Source organism: Bos javanicus, chromosome 9, assembly GCF_032452875.1.
Source record: "Bos javanicus breed banteng chromosome 9, ARS-OSU_banteng_1.0, whole genome shotgun sequence".
Classification (NCBI taxonomy): domain Eukaryota; kingdom Metazoa; phylum Chordata; class Mammalia; order Artiodactyla; family Bovidae; genus Bos; species Bos javanicus.
In genome coordinates, this window is record NC_083876.1 from 9,356,671 (window position 1) to 9,379,071 (window position 22,401).

Below are 22,401 nucleotides of genomic sequence, written 5' to 3' on the forward strand. Positions count from 1 at the left end.
TGCATTATGTGTAGAGATCTCACATTTTGGAAATCTGAGAACTAAATCAACGTCCAGGCGATCGCCATCATGGGAGTTCTATCAAGTTAGATTTCATCATCTTATGCTTCAAATCCAAACGGTAGCAAAGCAAGGCTTGCACATATTTTTACATGTATTAAAGCAAATTGGACAAAAATTCTTCATAGTTTGTGATTTTGCTTCAGTCGTTATTTTCAAGGTGACTTCTCACATTTTTCTTACAGGGCCCCAAAGGCGATCCTGGCCCAGTGGTATGTATATTCCCGTGTTTTGTGTCATTTAGAAAATACATCTTTATTAGTGTTTAGAAGAGCTTCAGGAGCAATGCCTTCCTTCTGAGATGTGTGTCAGTGAGCATGAAGGCAGCAGGCCCGCTCCTCATCTCAGAAAGCCTCAGTCCTGATGTCACTGCCCTTGACATTCCCCCATCAGTGCATTTGGAGAAATCACCCTGGGCTGGAAAGAGATACATATAAAGCTCCTGAGAAATAGAGCACTTTCTTCCAATAGAACTATTCTGATGATCATGAAAGTGGATCATGAAAGAAAAATATTAGTGGATCATGAAAGAAAAATATTTATTGAAAAGAAATTCTTTAAGATGTCTGCCATAGCTCCCAACAACGACAACAGAGATAGGGGCTGTTTATTTACTTTCAGTCTGAGGCAGTTTTTCTGGAGGAGATTTGGTGAGCTGTGATAAACCCGTTTACTGCGAGTGATGTGTCGGGAGGTTAACCTTCCGCCTGGGGAGAGATCCTGTCCTCCAGCCCCCCAAGGATGATGACTGCGGTCAGGCATCCTCCTCAACCACGAGGTGTCCCTGGAAAAGTTCTGCCAAATGCAGTTAGATTACTTTTATTCCCTGGCTGACTTATCTGTCATGTCCTTTACAAGCAGATGCTCTGTCCTTCATATTTCATTTCTCTGTACTTTGACCTTTGGATATATGCTTGAAACTCAGATGTACCTGAAACCGATATAAATTTTCAAAGCACTTTCCATTGCCGTGAGAAGAGATTGAAGGCTCTTTCGTTACAGTGGAGTTTGGTAAAACTAGATGGATACATTTTAAACAAGCAGGACAGCCATAAAAAGCAATCTTTTCGCATCTAAATACATTTTCAAAGGAGATGTATGAAAGAGCTTTTTGTTGTGGTAATTGTTAGGCAGTTAAAAACTGATTTGTTTTCCCCTAAAATCATGAATTAACCCAGTTAGAAGCATTTTCCAAATATGTCATGTGGGAGTTTCCTTTGTTTTGTTACTCATGCTGTGCTTTCTTTATCTGTAACATTTTTTAATGCTTTAATCCACTATATCCTTCATTCCAATATCGGTCTTCTTTCATCTTATTGATAAAAATTTCTTCTTGGTATTTCCTTCTTTCTCACACACACACACACACACATCCCTTCTGGATCATTTAGGAGCACACAGGCTTCTCACTGCCTTCCCCAAAACACCAAAGTTTTTTCATTAGGTGAGAAAAACATATAATAATAAAGGATAAGTTATATTTATTTGGATTGGAAAGTGGTGGTAACAAAAATGTAGATAGATGTGAGTAGAATCTGAAGAGATGAGGCTTTGATTTTTCTTAGCTGCAACAAAGGATAAAGAATAAACACTAAGTGAAGGCTGTTCCTTGCTTTTAGAGGCGTGAATTAAGTGGGTGAAGCACAAAATTGGAATCATAAAATGTGAAATCATGAAATTAACCACTGTGTACTCCTTCAGGTTTATCTTAGATGAAACTTTAGATTATTCCTTTGGAATTCATGTTACCAGTTGCCCCTAGGTAGAGAAATACTACCTCATACCACAGAGATAAGCCAAGAATGGTGGAATCACAGGTCACTGAATAGGGTGAAGTGAAGTTCAGTTGTGTCCGACTCTTTGCGACCCCATGGACTATACAGTCCATGGAATTCTCCAGACCAGAATACTGGAGTGGGAAGCTGTTCCCTTCTCCAGAGGATCTTCCCAACCAACGGATCAAACCCAGGGCTCCCCCCTTGCAGGTGGATTCTTTACTAGATGAGCCACAAGGGAAACCCAAGAATACTGGAGTGGGTAGCCTATTGCTTCTCCAGCGGATCTTCCCAACCCAGAAATCAAATCAGGGTCTCCCGCATTGCAGGTGGATTCTTTACCAGCTGAGCTACCAGGTCACTGAATAGACAACGGAAACTCCCCTTGGGGCTTTGGGGGAAGATTTACTCTTCCAGCCTCCTTCAAACCCCAGGCTACCAGATCTGCATCACTGTCTCTAATCTTCTCAGTGAAACTTTGCAGATAAAAATCACCCCGATTGAATTTATTCTTTCCTGAAGTGATCCATTTCATTCCCTTGGTATTCAATTTATAATTGGTTTTCAATTAAATATTTATTATTAGCTACTTTCAAACAAATGTCAATTGATTGGCTGAGCACTGTTCAACCAATTCCTCTGTCTTAAGGATAACTGAGAATATAAACAAGGAGAATCAAAGAGCTTATTTCCTTTGTCAATGACCCAAGGCCTCTATTACAGAGCTTCATGCAGAATAGAATCTAAACATCTTTTTTTCTGATTGGCAGGTTACATATTGGTAGATGTCTAAAAAGATTTTTGGAGCAAAGAAAGTATCCAGATCATATGCTTCTCATTAAGCATCTCATAATAAGGACAATATCATAACTCATAATAGAAGTTAGTGTTGGTAGTATTTTTGAAGTAGATTAGCATTAGGCATGCAAAAATTTATAGAGAATGGACTTGGAAAGCTACATTTTCTATATGATTATGTTGAAAGTATCCAGTGTCCTGAGAATATATTTGTAGTTAACATTAATTTATGGTTCACAGCAAACTGTGGAAAATTCTTAAAGAGATGGGCATACCAGACCACTTAATCTGTCTCCCAAGAAACCTGTATGCAGATCAAGAAGCAATAGTTAGAACTGGACATGGAACAATGGACTGGTTCAAAATTGGGAAAGGAGTACATCAAGGCTGCTTATTCAACTTACATGCAGAGTACATCATGCGAAAAGCCAGCCTGGATGCATCACAAGCTGGAATCAAGATTTCCAGGAGAAATATCAACAACCTCAGATAAGCAGATGATACCACTCTAATGGCCAAAAGTGAAGAGGAACTAAAGAGCCTCTTGATGAGGGTGAAAGAATAGAGTGAAAAAGCTGGCCTGAAGTTCAGCATTCAAAAAACTAAGATCATGGCATCCGGTCCCATCACTTCATGGCAAATAGGAGGGAAAAACAGATTTTATTGTGGCAGATTTATTTTCTTGGTCTCCAAAATTTCTGCGGACAGTGGCTGCAGCCTTGACACTAAAAGAATCTTGCTCCTGGGAAGGAAAGCTATGACAAACATAAACAATATTAAAAAATGGAGACATCACCTTGCTGACAAAGATCCGTCTAGTCAAAGCTATGCTTTTTCCAGTAGTCATGTACAGATATGAGAGTTGGACCGTAAAGAAGGCTAGGCTTGAAAAACTGATTCTTTCAAATTGTGTTGCTGAAGAAAGACTCTTGAGAGTCCCTTGGACTGCAAAGAGATCAAACCAGTCAATCCTAAAGGAAATCAACCCTGAATATTCATTGGAAGGACTAATGCTGAAGCTCCAATACTTTGGCCACCTTATATGAAGAGTTGACTCACTGGAAAAGACCCTGATGCTGGGAAAGATTGAAAGCAAAAGGAGAAGGGGGCGACAGAGGATGAGATGGTTAGATAGCATCACTGACTCAATGGACATCAATTTGAGCCAACTGTGAAAGATAGTGAAGGACAGGGAAGCCTGGTATGCCACAGTCCACGAGGTTGCAAAATTGGACACGACTTAGTAACAGAACAACAACAATCAAACCACTTCAGTTCAGTTCAGTCATTCAGTCGTGTCCTACTCCTTGCGACCCCATGAATTACAGCACACCAGGCCTCCCTGTCCATCACCAAATCCCCGAGTTCACTCAGACTCATGTCCATCGAGTCAGTGATGCCATCCAACCATCTCATCCTCTGTCGTCCCCTTCTCCTCCTGCCCCCAATCCCTCCCAGCATCAGAGTCTTTCCCAATGAGTCAGCTCTTCGCATGAGGTGGCCAAAGTACTGCAATTTCAGCTTTAGCATCATTCCTTCCAAAGAAATCCCAGGGCTAATCTCCTTCAGAATGGACTGGTTGGATCTCCTTGCAGTCCAAGGCACTCTCAAGAGTCTTCTCCAACACCACAGTTCAAAAGCATCAATTCTTCAGCACTCAGCTTTCTTCACAGTCCAACTTCCCATCCATACATGACTGCTGGAAAAACCATAGCCTTGACTAGACAGACTTTCATTCGCAAAGTGATGTCTCTGCTTTTGAATATGCTATCTAGGTTGGTCATAACTTTCCTTCCAAGGAGTAAGCGTCTTTTAATTTCATGGCTGCAATCACCATCTGCAGTGATTTTGGAGCCCAGAAAAATAAAGTCTGACACTGTTCCCACTGTTTCCCCATCTATTTCCCATGAAGTGATGGGACCAGATGCCATGATCTTTGTTTTCTGAATGTTGAGCTTTAAGCCAACTTTTTCACTCTCCACTTTCACTTTCATCAAGAGGCTTTTAAGTTCCTCTTCACTTTCTGCCATAAGGGTGGTGTCATGGGCATATCTGAGGTTATTGATATTTCTCCCAGAAATCTTGATTCCAGCTTGTGCTTCTTCCAGCCCAGCATTTCTCATGATGTATTCTGCATATAAGTTAAATAAGCGGGGTGACAATATACAGCCTTGACGTATTCCTTTTCCTATTTGGAACCAGTCTGTTGTTCCATGTCAACCCACTTAGTCTCTCTTAATTTAAAACCCATAATGTTTATTGTTATAAGTTAGCAGCTTCCTTCACCCTAACCTTTCTAAATGGGTTCCTTGAGGACCTAAAGTTTACAGTAAGCTGTGACCATACAGCAGCATATGTAACAGATTTTTTTAATAGAAAGGCTTACTCATCTCCTCTCAGTGACCCATCAGCAGTAACTGCCCCTGGGGCTGTCCTCTGAAGCGCCAAAGTTCATGTCCAGCTCCAGGGAATATTGAGGGATGATAAACTTTGGTTTCAGAGCTCCATCTTTAGTCTTGTTTTCTGACAATCTGGAAGCCTTAGGTACCTCACAAATGCAAAGTTTATTAAAGCCCAGCCTTTTCTTCTATCTCTTATTGAAATTGGAGTTATCACTGACTAGAGGAATTCATTCAGAGCAGATTCTTAATCAGAATAAAAACAGTTAATTAGAAAAAATACTCATACTTCAGGGAATAGCTTTATTTTCTAACTATTTTCAAATACCAAATGCAAGAATACAGATGCTTGAAAATAGAGCATACTGTTTGCTTGCTAAATTACCAGTCAGTATTTGAGAGAGTACTTTCTAGGTAAAAAAATAAAAAATCCTTGCTTTTGAAATGAATGATTTAAAAACCTTTGATTGTTGCTTTTGTGTTCTTATGTTCATATTTAACAGGGAGAACCTGGTGCAATGGGGTTGCCAGGACTAGAAGGATTTCCTGGTATAAAGGTAAGTGCAGGGTTAAGCGTGTGCTCACCAGTTCAACATTCAGAAATGTTTACTGAGCGCCTACCATTGGGCCAGGAGCTGTTTTAGGTTTGGGGATACCTAAGAGAACAAAATAGACAGAAATCTCTGTCCTTGTGAAAATTATGTTCTAAGCGGGAAATACAGAAACTAAGAGAATAAATACAAATAATTAATAATATTGTTAGTAAGTGCTGTGGAAAGAAAGAAAAAGTAGAGGCGATTAAAGGGCATCAGGAGTGCAGAAGGGGAGGGTGTGATTTTAAATCAGGTGGTCTGAGAAATCAGGAACTAAGCAGACTTGGAAGGGGTGGGGGGATGGTGAGTTAGCTAAACCCCTGAAGCCAGAAGGAAGAAAGTTCCAGGCAAGATGAGTAAGTTCTTGAGATTTAATGTATAGCAGGGTGATGCTAGGTAACAATACTAAACTGTATGCTTGAAATTTGCTAAGTGTTCTCCACACACACACAGACACACACACAGTGACCTGTGAGAGGTGATGGAGATGTGAATTAGCTTGATTATGGTGATCATTTACCAATATATATGTATATCACATCATCAAACTGTATACCTTAAATATATACAACTAGAAAAAGAAGGTCTTAAATGCCCTGAGATGGGAACAATCCTGTACATTCAAGGAGACCCGCGAGTGAGCGAGGGAAGCATGCTAGGAGATCAGGTCAGAGAGGTGGGGTGGAGGTGAGGGGCAGCCCTGCCCAGCAGTGCTGCTTGCTGGCCCATGGAGGACCAGGGCCAGTCTGCAAGTTTTGTCATGGGTTTGGAGGCAGGGTAAGCACACAGATGGAGAGCAAGCATGTAAACAACTTGACTTTTGACATGGCCATAATATGCAAACATGTGACCCACGTTGGTTCATGATGCATTAGAAAATCAATAAGCAAGTAAATTGCTCCTTCACCACAGGTAGTTTGAGAAGCACTAATTAATAAAGAGGCTTATCAGCCATCATAAAGACTTTCTCTCTCACTCTGAGTGAAATGTGGAGCCAGTGGTGGCTTCTGAGTAGAAAAGTGACATACCTGCAGCTGGAGTGTAAGGAAAGCTCCTCTGTCCATGGGATTCTCCAGGCAAGAATACTGGAGTGGATTGCCATGCTCTCCTCCAGGGGATCTTCCTGACCCAGGGATCAAACCCATGTCTCTTACATCTGCTGCATTGGCAAGCGGGTTCTTTACCAGTAGCACTGCCTGGGAAGCCCAATGGGACAGGGAAGACACAGACTACACCCATATATGGGGCAGTGGTGTTGGCTCAGACAAGAGCAGAATCAGTGGAGCTCCTGAGGAGGCTGAGGCTCTGGACATGTTGTGAAGGAAGGGCAATAGGGCTGACAGGATCTGGGTCTAAGAGAAGGGTCAGGGATGGCTCCAAGGTGCTTGACCTGAGCACCTGAGATGATGGCATGTTATCAACAGAAATGAGGAAAGCTCTACACAGAGTCTGTTCAGAGAGGGTAGGATGAGAATGATCCATAGTATAATTTTGGACATGGGACCAATTATGGGAATTATTTACTAGACAGCATAGTGGGGGTACTGGAGTAGGTGGTACAATAGAAAAGTATAGAGTTTAAAAAGAGGTCCAAGTGCAGATATAGATTGATTGTGTAAGCCTATAGGTGCTATCTGAAAGTCAAGAGCCTGGAAAAGATCACCAAGAGAATGACAGTAGATTTTTTTTTAAAGAGAAGAGGATCACAGACTGAGCCTTGAAGCCCTCCAATATTAAGATCAGGAAGAAAGCAGGGGGTGAGCAAGGGAGACTGAGATGCAGGGACCAGAGGTCTCATCTGAGAGTGAGGTAGGGAGAAGAGTTTGGAAGTTTGAGGAAAAGGTCTTCTACGAGAGGGCAAGTCCAGGAACCACAGAGTGTGGTGGCTGAGCAGAAGCCCCTCGAGACTCATGGTCATGAACTGAAATGAGACCAGTCAGTGAGATTGTGTCCATGCGTACAGAGCAGGAGGGGAGCTGGGTTTAAACAAGTTCCCGTTTTGACAAATAAGTGAGAGACGTGCGGATGGAACTGTGAGCCAGCAGTATATATAGGGAGTGATTATAACCAGTGACCGTGGGATCTAAACTAGATACACAAGCAAGAGGGGCCATCTAGGGAGTGAAGGAGCATGAAAACTTTTCTACCAGGGATGGTAGAGAGGTCTTTGTGACATCAAAATTTTGGGGGGTTCAAGGTACTCAAGGGAGTGATTTACAATGATGGAAGATGGTGGTCCAAGCTTGGAATGCAGGCAGTGGAGGTTACAGAGAGATACTGTTTTTGATTAGGTCTCAGGTATAATTATGGAAATAAGAGTTCTGCCAGATAATTAAATTAGACTGATTCAAAGTACTGTGAGACCCAGTCGTTGGAAGGACCATATGATCAGACAGGAGCCCTCTTAACTTCATCTTTATCAGATATGCAAATATTTCCATTGAGTGAAAAGCCCCAGTACATTCATTTCCAGGGTAAAAATCCTGCAGTTTAAAAGAGCAAAGTGAACTGAGGACTATCTGTTTAGGTCCTTCACCCATTTTTATACTAGTTCTCTTTTTTTTTTAACTGTAGCTACAGTTTATATAATGAAGACACTACTTCTATATTATATGATGGAGTCTTTATCCTAATTGGTCCTTGCCTTTCAGTTTTATGTTTAATCTTACAGAATTTATATGGAGTATAATGCAAAGACAGGAATTAGACTTTTTCAAAGAAATTATTCAATTATTAGCACTATTTGTTGAATAATACAGCCCTTTCTTTACTAAAACCCTATTGTAAATGTTGGTCTGTTCCTGAACTTGCTGTTATATTGCATTGATATACTGCTTAATCTTGGGCCAATATTCCATATTTCAATTATTATAGCTTTATTGCATGCTGAAATATGGTATTGCTAATGTCTTTATTATTCTTCTTTTACTTTTTCTCTTATCCTCAAGTATATTTATTATCCCAAGTGAACTTTAATATCATTTGATCAAGCTGCAATTTGTAAAAATTGCATTAAATTTATAAATTAGTTTGGGCGCAATGACACCTTTACAGCGCTGTCTTGCCCTCCAAGAACAAAACATCTCTCTCCGTTTAATCAAATCTTCTTTTATGTCCCTCAGTGAACTTACGAAGTTTTTTAATGTCGATTCTGCCCAACAAAAATTGCCATTTTATTGCCCCATATATAACCATAAGTATTTTTAGCCTTGTCAGCTTTATCTAAAATACCACACTGCCTTTGGAAAAAAGGTTGAGTCATTCCACTGTTCAGAGAAATTCCAGAGGTCTTCTTATTGGCCTCATGAGGAGAAACTACAAAATCCTTAGTTCTAAACACATTCATTTTAACCCTACATCCAATGAGATGAATCTATTGAAAGCTTTTCAGAAGACATTCAAGGTCTTAGTCTTTTAATTATTGGTAATAAGTTACTTTTGAATATATGGAAGAAATGTATTGGCTAATTTTACCTGTAAGTATTATGGGGTTCTGTCTTAAAGAATAGGTTAACAGAAATGATACCATGAATGCTTATTTTCATTAGTATTATTATTTGCTTTGGTATTATGGGGAAAAAAGAGAGAGAGGAGTCTTTAGTAGGTTCCACTGACTGCAGTTCTTATTTTGTCCTTTCCCCATCTGGCCTCTAGCTTCACACCGGCTAATATCGACAACATTTATAAGTTCCGAAGAGAAGCTTTACCAAATCCAAATCATTATCTGAGCATCAGTTTTGGCAGTGGAGGTTGAGTGGGTTTGATTCTAAACAGTACATGTTTTTTTCAGGGAGATCGAGGGCCGGCAGGCCCCCCGGGAGCGGCAGGAATCTCGGTGAGTTCAGTTTATCTCACGTTGTTCTCACGGGTACCAACTGCCAAAAGGGCTGGGAGCACAGGGTGACTCCTGAAACTCGCAGTTTAAGAAGCAAAATCCCCCCAAAAAGTTTTTTTTAACCCATCTGTTCCTCTCCCACCTCAAGAATGCTCCTGTCTTTATTTTCATCTTTTAAACTTTTTCCTTTGTTTTTTTCTTCCCAACTCACTTTCACGTGGGGAGGGAAAGCCATTACCTGTGCTAATGTGTCAGTACCACATAGCTCTGAGAAGCTTGTTGGGTTTCTCTATTCTTGTAATAGTTCAAGGTTTCTTAATCTTCAGAAGGCAGAGCTCTCATCCTCAGGCAATGTGCTTCAGTATCTTCGTATTAAGCTGCCATCTGCCTGAGTTTTCCCTCAGCCTGGTGTTATTAGCGGAGCTTTATTGCTGCTAATGTTTCCTCATAAACTAGCCCTTTAAGCCTCTCAATCATTTTTGTTGCTCTCTGGTGTCAAATGTTTTAAATCTCATCAAGGTCTTTTCAAATGAATAGGAAGTGCTCCAGGAAAGGTTAAAATCATTTCTCGGAGCCCTAGGGATCATTTTGATCTTCATTCATGATGCTCTAATTAAAATTTTGTGGTCAGGCTTTATGAATAAGAGCCCATTTATCCTCACCAGGTGCCCTGCAGGGTGAGCCAGGGTAGGAAAGTCAGTGGAAGCCCTGTACTTCAATCGCAGGAACATGAGGAAGACAAGAAAGGGCCCTAACATCTCTGCACCACCCACTGACCTCTGCCAACACCCACTAGCACCCAGAGCCTCCCAACAATCCCCTCACTCCATCCCTCAAAAGGCCAGAAGCCACTCTGCTTCCCTCTGTTTCATTGTTGAACCTAACAACAAAAAATAAAGACCCGTCCACATGGCAAACCATTCAAGTATCCTTGCCTATAAAATCCCATGGGCAGAGGAGCCTGGTGGGCTGCAGTCCATAGGGTTGCAAAGAGTCGGGCACGACTGAGTGGCTAACACACTCCATAGAGAGGCATCCTGTATGGAGGATGACATCCCCTTCTTTAGCTGTTTTAGGTCAAGTCTAGTCTTAGTATGATTGTAAAAGTCACATGAAAATATTTTATTTAGCAAGCACTGCAGGGTTTTTATTGTTCAGTCAATAAGTCCTGTCTAACTCTGTGACCGCATGAACTGCAGCACACCAGGCTTCCCTGTCCTTCACTATCTCCTGGAGTTTGCTCAAGTTCATGTTCATTGAGTCAGTGATGCCATGCAAGAGTTTCTATACCAGAAAGCGTTCTTCTTGAAAACTGGCTCACACTTAATCCCATTCCTCCCCACTCTCCCCAGCTCCCTACTGTTCCTAGCAACATATTTGCACCTGCCTTTGGGATCACCTTGGGTCCCCTTACAACCTGCGTCTCTCATATTCACACCCTGTTTTTGTTTCCACATGGTATGGTGAAGTGTAATGCCCTACTGTATTCATCCAGGTGGGACTATAAATTATGTTCAACTAAGTCTGCCATAAAAGGAAAAATACTAGCAACCACTGAAGTATTTAAAAGATCAGTGACAGACTCAAAAGACAATCCAAATGAATAATTCCAAGAATATTTTTGAAGGATGCAGCATGATTGAAACTAGAGGCTGCCCTGCCACTTGTTTGGGTAGATCCAATATATTTACCTAAAATGCAGTTTTCATATCTTGTCTTTAAGAAGATTAACTGACAATTACAAAAATGGGGGAGGGTTAAAAAAAATTGCATGCTATATATATAAAACTGGCTATAAAAAAAGTTTTAAAACTGTTACTTTATTTTTTTATAACTGGACTTTACCGTGGCTCAGAAAATGAAATAGTTCAAAGATTCTGGAAATAGCTACACACCAGTGTGAGTATACTTAGCCACTGAATTGTACACATAAAATGGTTAAAATGGTGGAGTTCAAGTTATGTATGCTGCTGCTGCTAAGTCGATTCAGTCGTGTCCGACTCTGTGCGACCCCATGGACGGCAGCCCACGGGCTCCCCCATTCCTGGGATTCTCCAGGCAAGAACACTGGAGTGGGTTGCCATTTCCTTCTCCAATGCATGAAAGTGAAAAGTGAAAGTGAAGTCGCTCAGTCATGTCTGACTCCTAGTGACCCCATGGACTGCAGCCTACCAGGCTCCTCCGTCCATTGGATTTTCCAGGCAAGAGGACTGGAGTGGGGTGCCAGTGCCTTCTCCGCACGTTATGTATATTTCACAACAATTTAAAAAAACTTAAGGTGATGGTTCTGGTTGAAGCAAGGATGTTCACTTGCTTTGCACATACAGAACTCTGCTGAGAATCAAGGGCCCAGTCCCACTCTGCCTAGAAGTCTATCCCTTCCTAGTGTGTAAACAGGCCATCCAGGGCCTTCCCTTGGCTCTTCCTCTGCTCCCTCCCAGGATAGCAGGTGGGTCCCTGGGGCACCGTGCCCTCCCCAGGTCCTCTGAGATCCCTGTTGGCGCTGCCTGGCCTTTGGGATCTTCATCTGGAGCTCCAGGTGCGAGTTCCCTGTGCCCCTGAGCCCATGCCAAGGCCCTTTGGAACACTGGCTTTCTCAGCTCTAACACATGCCCCAACTCAGGTCCAGGAGATTCCAGGAGCTCCTGCTGCACTTGGGAAGTGGGGGGGCCAGGATGCCATCTCAGGCCTGTGTCTGCCTCGCCTCACCACTCAGCCATCGCTGACCTGCCAAGGGGCCTTCTTGACCTCCAAAGGACCTGCCAAGAGTTCTATACAGCAAGTAGAGACAAAGCCCAGGTTTCCCTCCCTGGAAACCTGCTGGGATTTCTGTGGTCTCAGCCCCACACCAACATCCCCATCCACATGAGGTTCAAGGGGCAGGATCCTCAGGCCTGGTCTGGATACTAGCCCACTGCTACCTGTGCTGGTCCATCTTCTACTCTGCTCTGTCTCAGAGGTCTCTCTGGTCCACAATGTCTCTGCCCTCAGTCCTCCAGGCCTTCTGTGCTGGGTCAGACCAGTTTTGTCCTCTCCTTTCCAACAAAAACATTTTGCAAATCAAACATGCTTCTTTTCAGGCTATCTTACTATGAATGCAAAAACCTTCTTGTGAAATTCAAAGTCTAGGACTTCTATCAGAGAAGGCAATGGCACCCCACTCCGGTACTCTTGCCTGGAAAATCCCATGGGCAGAGGAGCCTGGTAGCCTGCAGTCCATGGGGTCTCGAAGAGTCGGACACGACTGAGCGACTTCACTTTCACTTTTCACTTTCATGCATTGGAGGAAATGTCAACCCACTCCAGTGTTCTTGCCTGGAGAATCCCAGGGACAGGGGAGCCTGGTGGGCTGCTGTCTATGGGGTCGCACAGAGTCGGATACGAGTGACACGACTTTGCAGCAGCAGCAGCAGGACTTCTATGACCCTTTGTGCCCTCCTTTCCCTAAGGTAAAGAAGAGCTGCCTGTCAAACAAGAGGGGTTCCCAGAAATGAAGATACATTTGTTTAGTATTTTCAAATTTTTTTAAATTAATTTATTTTAATTGGAAGATAATTACTTTACAATATTGTGGTGGTTTTTGCCATACGTCGACATGAATCAGCCATGGGTGCACATGTGTCCCCCCATCCTGAACCCCTCATCCACCTCCCTCCCCACCTCATCCCTCTGGGTTGTCCTAGAGGCACCAGCTTTGAGTGTCCTGCCTATGCATTGAACTTGCACTGGCCATCTACATACCAAACATGTATGGTAACATATATATTTCAATGCTATTCTCCCACATCATCCCACCCTGGCCTCCTCCCACAGAGTCCAAAAGTCTGTTCTTTATGTCTGTGTCTCTTTTGCTGCCGTGCATATAGGATTGTCATTACCATCTTTCTAAATTCCATATATATGTGTTAATATATAGTATTGATGTTTCCCTTTCTGATTTACTTCACTGTGTATAATAGGCTCCAGTTTCACTCACCTCATTAGAACTGACTCAAATGCATTCCTTTGTATAGCTGAGTAATATTCCATTGTGTACCACATGTACCACAACTTCCTTATCCATTTGTCTGCCAATGGACATCTAGGTTGCTTCCATGTCCTAGCTATTTTAAACAGTGCTGCAATGAACATTGGAGTACATGTATCTCTTTCAATTCTGGTTTCCTCAGTGTGTATGCCCAGCAGTGGATTGCTGAGTTGTATGGCAGTTCTATTTCCAGTTTTTTAAGGAATCTCCACACTGTTCTCCATAGTGGCTGTACTAGTTTGCATTCCCACCAACAGTGTAAGAGAGTTCCCTTTTCTCCACACCCTCTCCAGCATTTATTGTTTGTAGACTTTTTGATGGTGGCCATTCTGACCCACGTGAGATGATACCTCATTGTGGTTTTGATTTGCATTTCTCTAATAATGAGTGATGTTGAGCATCTTTTTGTGTGTTTATTATCAATCTGTATGTCTTCCTTGGAGAAATGTCTGTTTAGTTCTTTGGCCCACTTTTTGTTTGGGTTTGTTTTTCTGGTATTGGGCTGCATGAACTGCTTGTATATTTTGGAGATTAATTATTTGTCAGTTGCTTCATTTGCTATTATTTTCTCCTATTCTGAAGGCTGTCTTTTCACCTTGCTTATAGTTTCCTTCATTGTGCAAAAACTTTTAATTCAGTCCCATTTGTTTATTTTTGTTTTTATACTCTGGGAGGTGGGTCATAGAGGATCTTGCTGTGATTTATGTCAGAGAGTGTTCTGCCTATGTTTTCCTCTAAGAGTTTTATAGTTTCTGGCCTTACATTTAGATTTTCAATCCATTTTGAGTTTATTTTTGTGTATGGTGTTAGAAAGTGTTCTAGTTTCATTCTTTTATATGTGGTTGACTGGTTGACCAGTTTTCCTAGCACAACACTTGTCTTTTCTCCATTGTATATTTTTGCCTCCTTTGTCAAAGATAAGGTGTCCATGGGTGCTTGGATTTATCTCTGGACTTTCTATTTTGTTCCATTGATCTATATTTCTGTCTTTGTGCCAGTACCATACTGTCTTGATGACTGTAGCTTTGTAGTATTGCCTGAAGTCAAGAAGATTGATTCCTCTTGTTCCATTCTTCTTTCTCAATATTGTTTTGGCTATTCAAGGTTTTTTTGTGTTTGCATACAAATTGTGAAATTATTTGTTTTAGTTCTGTGAAAAATACCATTGGTAGCTTAATATAGGGATTGTGCTGAATCTACAGATTGCTTTGGGTAGTATACTCATTTTCACTATATTGATTCTTCCAGTCCACGAACATGGTATATTTCTACATTTATGGTAATGGGATCATACTTATCAATAATTACCTTAAATGTAAATGGGTTTAATATTCCAACCAAAAGACAAAGACTGCCCGAATGGATACAAAAATGAAACAGGGGTTTTGTTTTGTATCCATTACAAGAGACAATATGCTGTCTACAAGAGACCCATCTCAAACCTGGGGACACATGCAGACTGAAAATGAGGGGCTGAAAACAGATATTTCATGAAAATGGAGACCAAAAGAAAGCTGGTGTAACAATACTCATATCATATAAAATAGACTTTGAAATATAGACCATGATAAGAGGCAAAGAAGGAAACTACATAATGATCAAGGGATCAATCCAAGAAGAAGATATAACAGTTATAAATATATTTGCACCCAACATAGAAGTACCTCAATACATAAGGCAAATGCTAAGAAGTATGAAAGGGGAAATTAACAGGAACACAAAAATAGTGGGGGACTTTAATACACCTCTCACACCTATGGATAGTTCAACCAAACAGAAAATTAGCAAGGAAACACAAACTTTAAATGATACAATGGACAAGTTAGACCTAATTAATATCTGCACTGCATTTCACCCAAAAACAATGGATTTCACCTTTTTCTCAAGTGTACACAGAACATTCTCTAGGAAAGACTACACAGAAATCCCTTACATTCCTATACACTAACAATGAAAAAACAGAAGGAGAAATTAAGGAAACAATCCCATTCACCATTGCAATGAAAAGAATAAAATACTTCAGTTCTTTTCAGTTGCTCAGTCATGTCCGACTCTTTGTGACCCCATGGACTACAGCACACCAGGCTTCCTTGTCCATCACCAACTCCTGGAGCTTACTCAAACTGGTGTCCATCGAGTTGGTGATGCCATCCAACCATGTCATCCTCTGTTGTTCCCTTTCTCCTGCTGCCTTCAATCTTTCCCAGCAGCAGGTCTTTTCCAGTGAGTCAGCTCTTCGCATTAGGTGGCCAAAGTATTGGAGTTTCAGCTTCAGCATCAGTCCTTCTAATGAATATTCAGGTCTGATTTCATTTAGGATGGACTGGTTGGATCTCCTTGCAATCCAAGGGACTCTCAAGAGTCTTATCCAACACCATTGTTCAAATGCATCAATTCTTCGGCGCTCAGCTTTCTTTATAGTCCAACTCTCACATCCATACATGACTACTGGAAAAACCATAGCTTTGACTAGACGGAATTTTGTTGGCAAAGCAATGTCTCTGCTTTTTAATATGCTGTCTAGGTTGGTCATAGCTTTTCTTCCAAGGAAAATTCATAAAATACTTAGGAATAAATTTACCTAAAGAAACAAAAGACCTATATATAGAAAACTATAAAACACTGATGAAAGCATTTTCATAATTCTTATCCTCCCTCCCCCCATCCCCCACCACACACCCACACATGCATTGAGGGACTGCCTTCCTATCTGCACAGTGGAGTGTGGTCCACAGACTCTGACCAGCGGGGATGGCGCATCAGTGTAGAGCCACACCTGCAGCACAGGTGCTACACACACGGGTGTGGAAGGAAAACACGTGGCCTTATTCAGTAATTTAGCTCCTAACATTTCCTGGTAATCTGATTCCTCAGGGGAAACCCGGAGCCCCAGGCCCCCCAGGAATTCCAGGAGAACCGGTGAGTTGCCTGTTTCTGACTTAGTGGTTGTCCTTGTGTTTACCACAAGCAGTTCTAAAGTTTTTATTGGCAACTAATGTTTGTCTGTGGACATGTCTACAGGGGGAGAGAGGCCCTGTTGGAGACATAGGTTTCCCTGGACCAGAAGGACCCTCAGGAAAGCCTGTAAGTTTTTTTCATTATTTAAAATTTGCCTCTTTAAGAAAAGTTCTCAGCACAGCCTCTTTACTTGTCACCTCAGAAAGTGAGATGTGAATACAGAGTTTCTGAGGAAGTGACAGCAGGTCTGCCAATGGCTTCTTGGGATGTGGTTCTCCCTGAGGGCCCAGCTCCCTGTGAGTATGTCTTAAATCACCATGGGAACAGTGAGGCCTTTTATTTTAAGTGTCAGGAAATTAGACTCATTATTTCTTAGGTCTAATGTTCTCAGCGGAGTGAAAAATGAAATGGCCTGTCATATCCTAAAATAAGCAGACTCGCAGATTTAACACCTGTGTGTGGAGCTACAGTAGAAAGAGGCTCTGTCTTCACGTTCCCTCCTTTATCTGTGGACTTGTTCTTACACCTTCGTTAATCACTGCCAAAAACATTACCCACTCATGTCCTAAAAGAGCTCTTGGCTACTGAGACATAATATTGATGTGACGTTGTAACAGTCATTCTGATTGATTCAGTTCAAGTCAACATATACTCAGCTCATCCCTGCTATGTGCTAAGGGTGTGCTGGGCCCTGAGGGAGGGGAGGCATAGAGGAATAAACAGGGTGCTCTTTATAGAAGTCCCTGCTCCCTCTGCTTTTTCTGTGTCATGGACTGGGTGGGAGTGGGCTACTGTTAGGAGAGGGGGGCTGAAGGTGACCAAACAGCACAGAATTCAGGGGGCTGATCAGTCTCTGTGAAACCTCAGGGTTGGGGCATCCCCTGGCCACCATCTCCCCAGAGAAGCAATGTGAAAAAAACAGGAAGTATATGCAGTTTAAAGTCAGGGAGATCTGGGTTTGGGATATGACGCCAAGGGTTTGTGAGTCACTGAGGTCACATGACATGGTGCGATGTCCAGTGCCTGCCATGGAAGATGGTCCATTAACATTAGTCTCAATCTCTACCTCCTCTCCCCTGCCTTTTACCAACTCCCCATCCCAGCCCCTGTAAGGCACTCTCATATGCCATCACATTCCCAGGGAGTTATGCAAAAAGCAATTTATTCAGTCAGTGAATGCTTCTTGAGCACCTAGGACATGCCAGGCACTGTTGTGGGTGCCTGCAGCTCCTTGGATTTGTACTCTAGTGTAGGGATACGAACCAGAAACAAACACACATGATTCAGGTAGAATACAGCCTAAGCAGGGTAAAGCCCTGGAGTAGCATTTCAATAGGGCAGTCAAACAGCATCCAGCATTGGAGCAAACCCTGTATGGTAGGAGAGCTCAAGCCATGGGGAAGTCAAGTAGACAGCAGAGGTGGGGACAGGGGACATTGTTTCAAGAAAAAGGAAAGGCTAGCAGAACCTTCTGTGTTGAAGGAAGGGCAGAAGGCACAAAGTCAAGAGTGAGGTGAGCTGAAGGAGAGCAGGAAAGACACAGAGGGAGAGGCAGGCAGTGGCCAGACTCTGAGGAACTTCTGAGTCAGGGATGGAGTTTGGGTTTCATTTGAAGTCTGACGGAGACCCATTGGAGCATTTGTAGTGGGTAGGGAAATGACTAGACTGCATTTTCAAGTACCACTCTAACTCCTGCCTAGAGAGCCGACCATAGGGAGCAGGGTGGAAGCAGACAGAACCTTGAAGAAGCATTGCCATGATGTGTCTTGAAGGCAGAGCCATCACTACTTGCTGATGGACCAGATGCAGTGTGTGAGAAAGAGACACAGCAAAGCTGTGGTTTGCAGTCTGAGCAACCTGGTCAGTGTGGTACATTTGGTGAGACAGGAAATACGGGAGATGGATGAATTTGGAAGGAAAAACCAGGAGTTCTCTGCTCTAAAATGTTCATCTTGAAGCACTAGTAGACTGCCAAGTGGAAATGTCAAGTAAGTGATGGATATATTCTTCTGGAATCAATGGAGAGGCCAGGACTGCAGAGACTGATTTGGGTCTTTCAGCCTGAGCCTGGATGAAATGAGGTCACTGTGAACTGGGAAGAGAACAGAGCCATTAGGAGAGGCTCTGGCCGAAGGACCAAGAAGGGGCAGCCAGTGAGAAGAGAAGAAGGCCAGGCAAAGGAGAGTTCCTATATGTCGAGGGAGCCAAGTGTTTAAGAGAATGGAGAGGAAACCATATGGAAGAGTATCAGGGGAGCTTAAAATTCTCCCCTGGGTTTGGAAATGCAGGCGTCACTGGGAGAGAGAGTACAGCATGGTGGTATCGTGATAAGAATGACCTGCTTGAGAACTTTCCTGGTGGTCTAGTGGTGAAGAATCTGCCTGCCAATGCAGGAGACATGGCTTCCATCCTTGATCTGGGAAGATTCCACATGCCACAGAGCAACTAAGCCCACGCACCACATCTACTGAGCCCACGCTGTGAGCCACAACTACCTCACCGGCATGCCTCGGTCCCGTGCTCTGCAGCAGTAGAAGCCACTGCAATGAGAAGCCTGTGCACTGCTACCAGTGAACATCCACACACAGCAGCAGAGATCCATTCATAAAAGAATGTAAAGTGAAAGCCTCCCAGTCGTGTCTGACCCTTTGCAACCCCGTGGACTATACAGTGCATGGACTTCTCCAGGCCAGAATACTGGAGTGGGTAGCCTTTCCCTTCTCCAGGGGATCTTCCCAACCCAGAGATCAAACCCAAGTCTCTTGCCTTGCAGGTGGACTCTTTACCAGCTAAGCCACCAGGGAAACCCAAGAATACTGGAGTGGGTAGCCTTTCCCTTCTCCAGGGGATCTTCCCAACCCAGCAATCGAACCCAGGTCTCCCGCATTGCAGGCAGCTTCTTTACCAGCTAAGCCACAAATATAAAAAAAAGAATGACTCTGTTGAAAGGGGACATTGGAAGATACAAGAGAGTGGGCTCTGAGTCAGGAGAGAAGACTCACAAGTAGAAACTGGTCTTCACAAGGAACAGGGCAGAACCTCCTTCTTAAGAGGAGCGAGGAGCAGAAGTCAGAGTTCTCATGAGCACAGGTAGGTGGGGCTGGAGGCAGAACAGTGAGTGGGTCCCTTACTACTGTTTTCTCCATGAAGGATGCAAGTCATCACTGACCATGAGGAACGGGCTGGCAATGCTGGTAACGCTGGAGGTCTCATGAGACAGGAAAATATGTGCAGGCACTTTTGAGAAGGAGGAGCCAAGTCGAGAAATACCGAGGGGTTGCTTGGGGGCTGCTGCCACAGGTACAGGTCAGAACACCTGAGCAAGGGCCCCCTTCCTCTTCAGCCTCAGGCCAGTGCTCAGAGGCAGGCATGTGGGAGATGGACACCTGAGTTAGAAAGAAGAGTAGGGGTCTTTCGGATAAGTGAAATGAAAGGGAGAAAGGTAAATCCATTGAGGTTTTTGTAAAAATTTCTGAAACTGGGACCTTCCCCGCCCCCCACTGGTGATAAAGAACAAGTTAATAACATCTTCACAGAGAAAAGAGATGGGCTTCACTGATGGCTCAGTGGTAAAGAATCTGCCTGCAATGCAGAAGACCCGGATTTGATACCTGGGTTGGGAAGATCCCCTGGAGGAGGGCATGACAACCCACTCCAGTGTTCTTGCCTGGAGAATCCCATGGACAGAGGAGCCTGGCGGGCTACAGTCCATAGGGTCACACACAGTTGGCCACGACTGAAGCAACGAAGCAGCAGTAGCAGAGAAAAGAGAACACATATGACAGTCACTAATGAATTATAAAAGACAAAAAATTATCTATAAGTTTGTTCATTTTCTTGTATTGTTACCAAAACATGAATTACACTTTTACAGCAGGTTTATCTTCTCTTATTCAAATGACATGGTTGTTTCTTTCACATCCTCTCCTTAACCAGCTTTATCTTTTGCTTGTGTTTCTGGATGGCATAATTCCTTAGAACTCGATGCTTCTGGCAACACGGTCCTAGTTAAAGTGCTCTTAAAGTGCTCTAGGTAATTCCCAGGATGTTCAGGGAGGTTGGGGGACTGGGCTGGGTTCCCAACCCAGTGTGATTACAGCAGTGAAAACACCTGTTGTCGGAAGAGCCATCCTTGTAGACTCCGTCCCAGCCCAGCGAAAGTCTCCCAGGCTTTGCAGAGGAGGGAGTCCATGTGCCTGCCTGCTGCCTAGAAATCACTTCCTCACCTTGGTCTCCCTCTTCAAATCAAATCTCAGAGACAAACCTGCTGTGGGGCTCTCAGCATCTGATGTGACCCTGAGTGCTTTCCCTCCTTATACCTACCAGCTGGGGCTTCTCCTGGGCTCACGAATCTTCAAGCAGGACGAGGCTTTATTATCAACTATGAAACTGCCTTGTAGAGTTTGAGAAGCTTCCAGTTTAATAAGAAGAAACCAGTACTTAATACTCTCAGAAAGCACAATTACATGTTTCTCACTGTCCTTTCCTATTTTCCAACTGAAAAATAGCAGTTGTCTCTGGCTGACAGTTTATTTCATAGCAGGATCAGGCTCTAGCCATGTTATGAAATTTCTCAAGCAGCAACAGAGGCCATTTACTGAGAATGACTGTCTTTGGTAGGAAAATTGTTGAAAGTGAACAATGAATATCATATACTGGCCACCCAGCACCATGGGAAGCCTTCTTATTTCTCAGAATGGACCTAATGGAATAAGTGAGGAGAACAACCCTGGTGACTGTTTATAGTGAGCTAGGCCTTTTCTGTTATTTCCCTAAATCCCTAGTTGTAAGGCCATTATTTATCCCTGCTTTGTGAGTGGATAAGCTGATGCTATTACGGTTAAGTAAATTGCCTGAAGTAAATGGAACTTGTAAGTTATAGAGTCAGAATTTAAACTTGGGGCTAATTCTGTTGATTTTGTTTTCTATTTCACCACACTGCCTCACCAAAATCTCAGTGGAGATATGATACAGTCCTTGAAACTTTACCCTTTTGTTGCATTTAATTATTCCTGTTAATGCAGAATCAGAAATACTGACCATTATTTGTCTTTACAGGGAATAAATGGGAAAGATGGATTACCAGGTGTTCAGGTATGGAACATGTCATTGGAAATAAATGTTCTAATACAAAACTACATCCAGATCACCTGCCAGAATTCCTGGTGGAGTAGATTGATGAGGAATCTTGGCATGCAGTGATTTTTAGTGCTGACATTTGTTTTTCAGGGCATCATGGGTAAGCCTGGAGAGAGAGGCCCCAAAGGAGAACGGGTATGTACGCTCCTACTATGACTGTTAAGTCTGTCTCCACAATTGCCCCATCATTCAAATTATATTTTTAGACCCACTAGAAATCTCTTGATATGAAAAGCCTTAGGGTGTACAGGAACCAAGATCTCTGCCAGGCATAAAACAGGGCCATTCAAGGAGCCAGCAGTAGGCAATACGGCAGATACACCTACCTGCTTGGCCTTTATTCCCAACTATGTCTGGTTTGTGATCCCAGTTTGGAAAGCTCCTATGAGCCTCCTGTGTCAGACACATGACCCACTGTAACCATCACCCGTGTGCTTTTCGCCTAGAGTAGGGTTTCTCCACCTCAGCATTGTTGATGTTTGGGAGCAATAATTCTTTGTCGTAGGTGCCCGTCCCGCGCTTTGTTAAGATGTTTAGCAGCATGCCTGGCCTCCACCCGCTAGACGCTGTACCATCAGCCTCACCGTGCATTTTCACATGCCTCCCAGGGAACAGAGGTGTCGTTGAGACCACCCCCTCCCCCAGTCTGGGGGAGTAATACTTGGTTGAGCAAGGGGCTGGGGTCGGAGGTAGAGAAAGACATATAGAGCCACTAGTAATGCCAGTTCTGGTGTGTGCGTTTAGTGTCGTTGTTTTAGTTGTTGATATCAGTATTGCAACTTCCCATTATTTTCTCTAAGAAACCTTAATGTTTTCT

General features: G+C 43.0%; 1 protein-coding gene across 1 annotated transcript in view; it reads left to right on the forward strand.

Annotated features, from left to right (window-relative positions):
* The window catches only part of COL19A1 (collagen type XIX alpha 1 chain), a 437,433-nt gene that overhangs the window by 383,362 nt on the left and 31,670 nt on the right, over positions 1-22,401 (forward strand). The window contains exons 39-45 of the mRNA XM_061427130.1: positions 246-272; positions 5,536-5,589; positions 9,416-9,460; positions 16,362-16,406; positions 16,509-16,571; positions 21,504-21,539; positions 21,675-21,719. Of these exons, the coding sequence (XP_061283114.1) occupies positions 246-272; positions 5,536-5,589; positions 9,416-9,460; positions 16,362-16,406; positions 16,509-16,571; positions 21,504-21,539; positions 21,675-21,719 (315 nt within the window). The remainder of the gene's footprint in view (positions 1-245; positions 273-5,535; positions 5,590-9,415; positions 9,461-16,361; positions 16,407-16,508; positions 16,572-21,503; positions 21,540-21,674; positions 21,720-22,401) is intronic.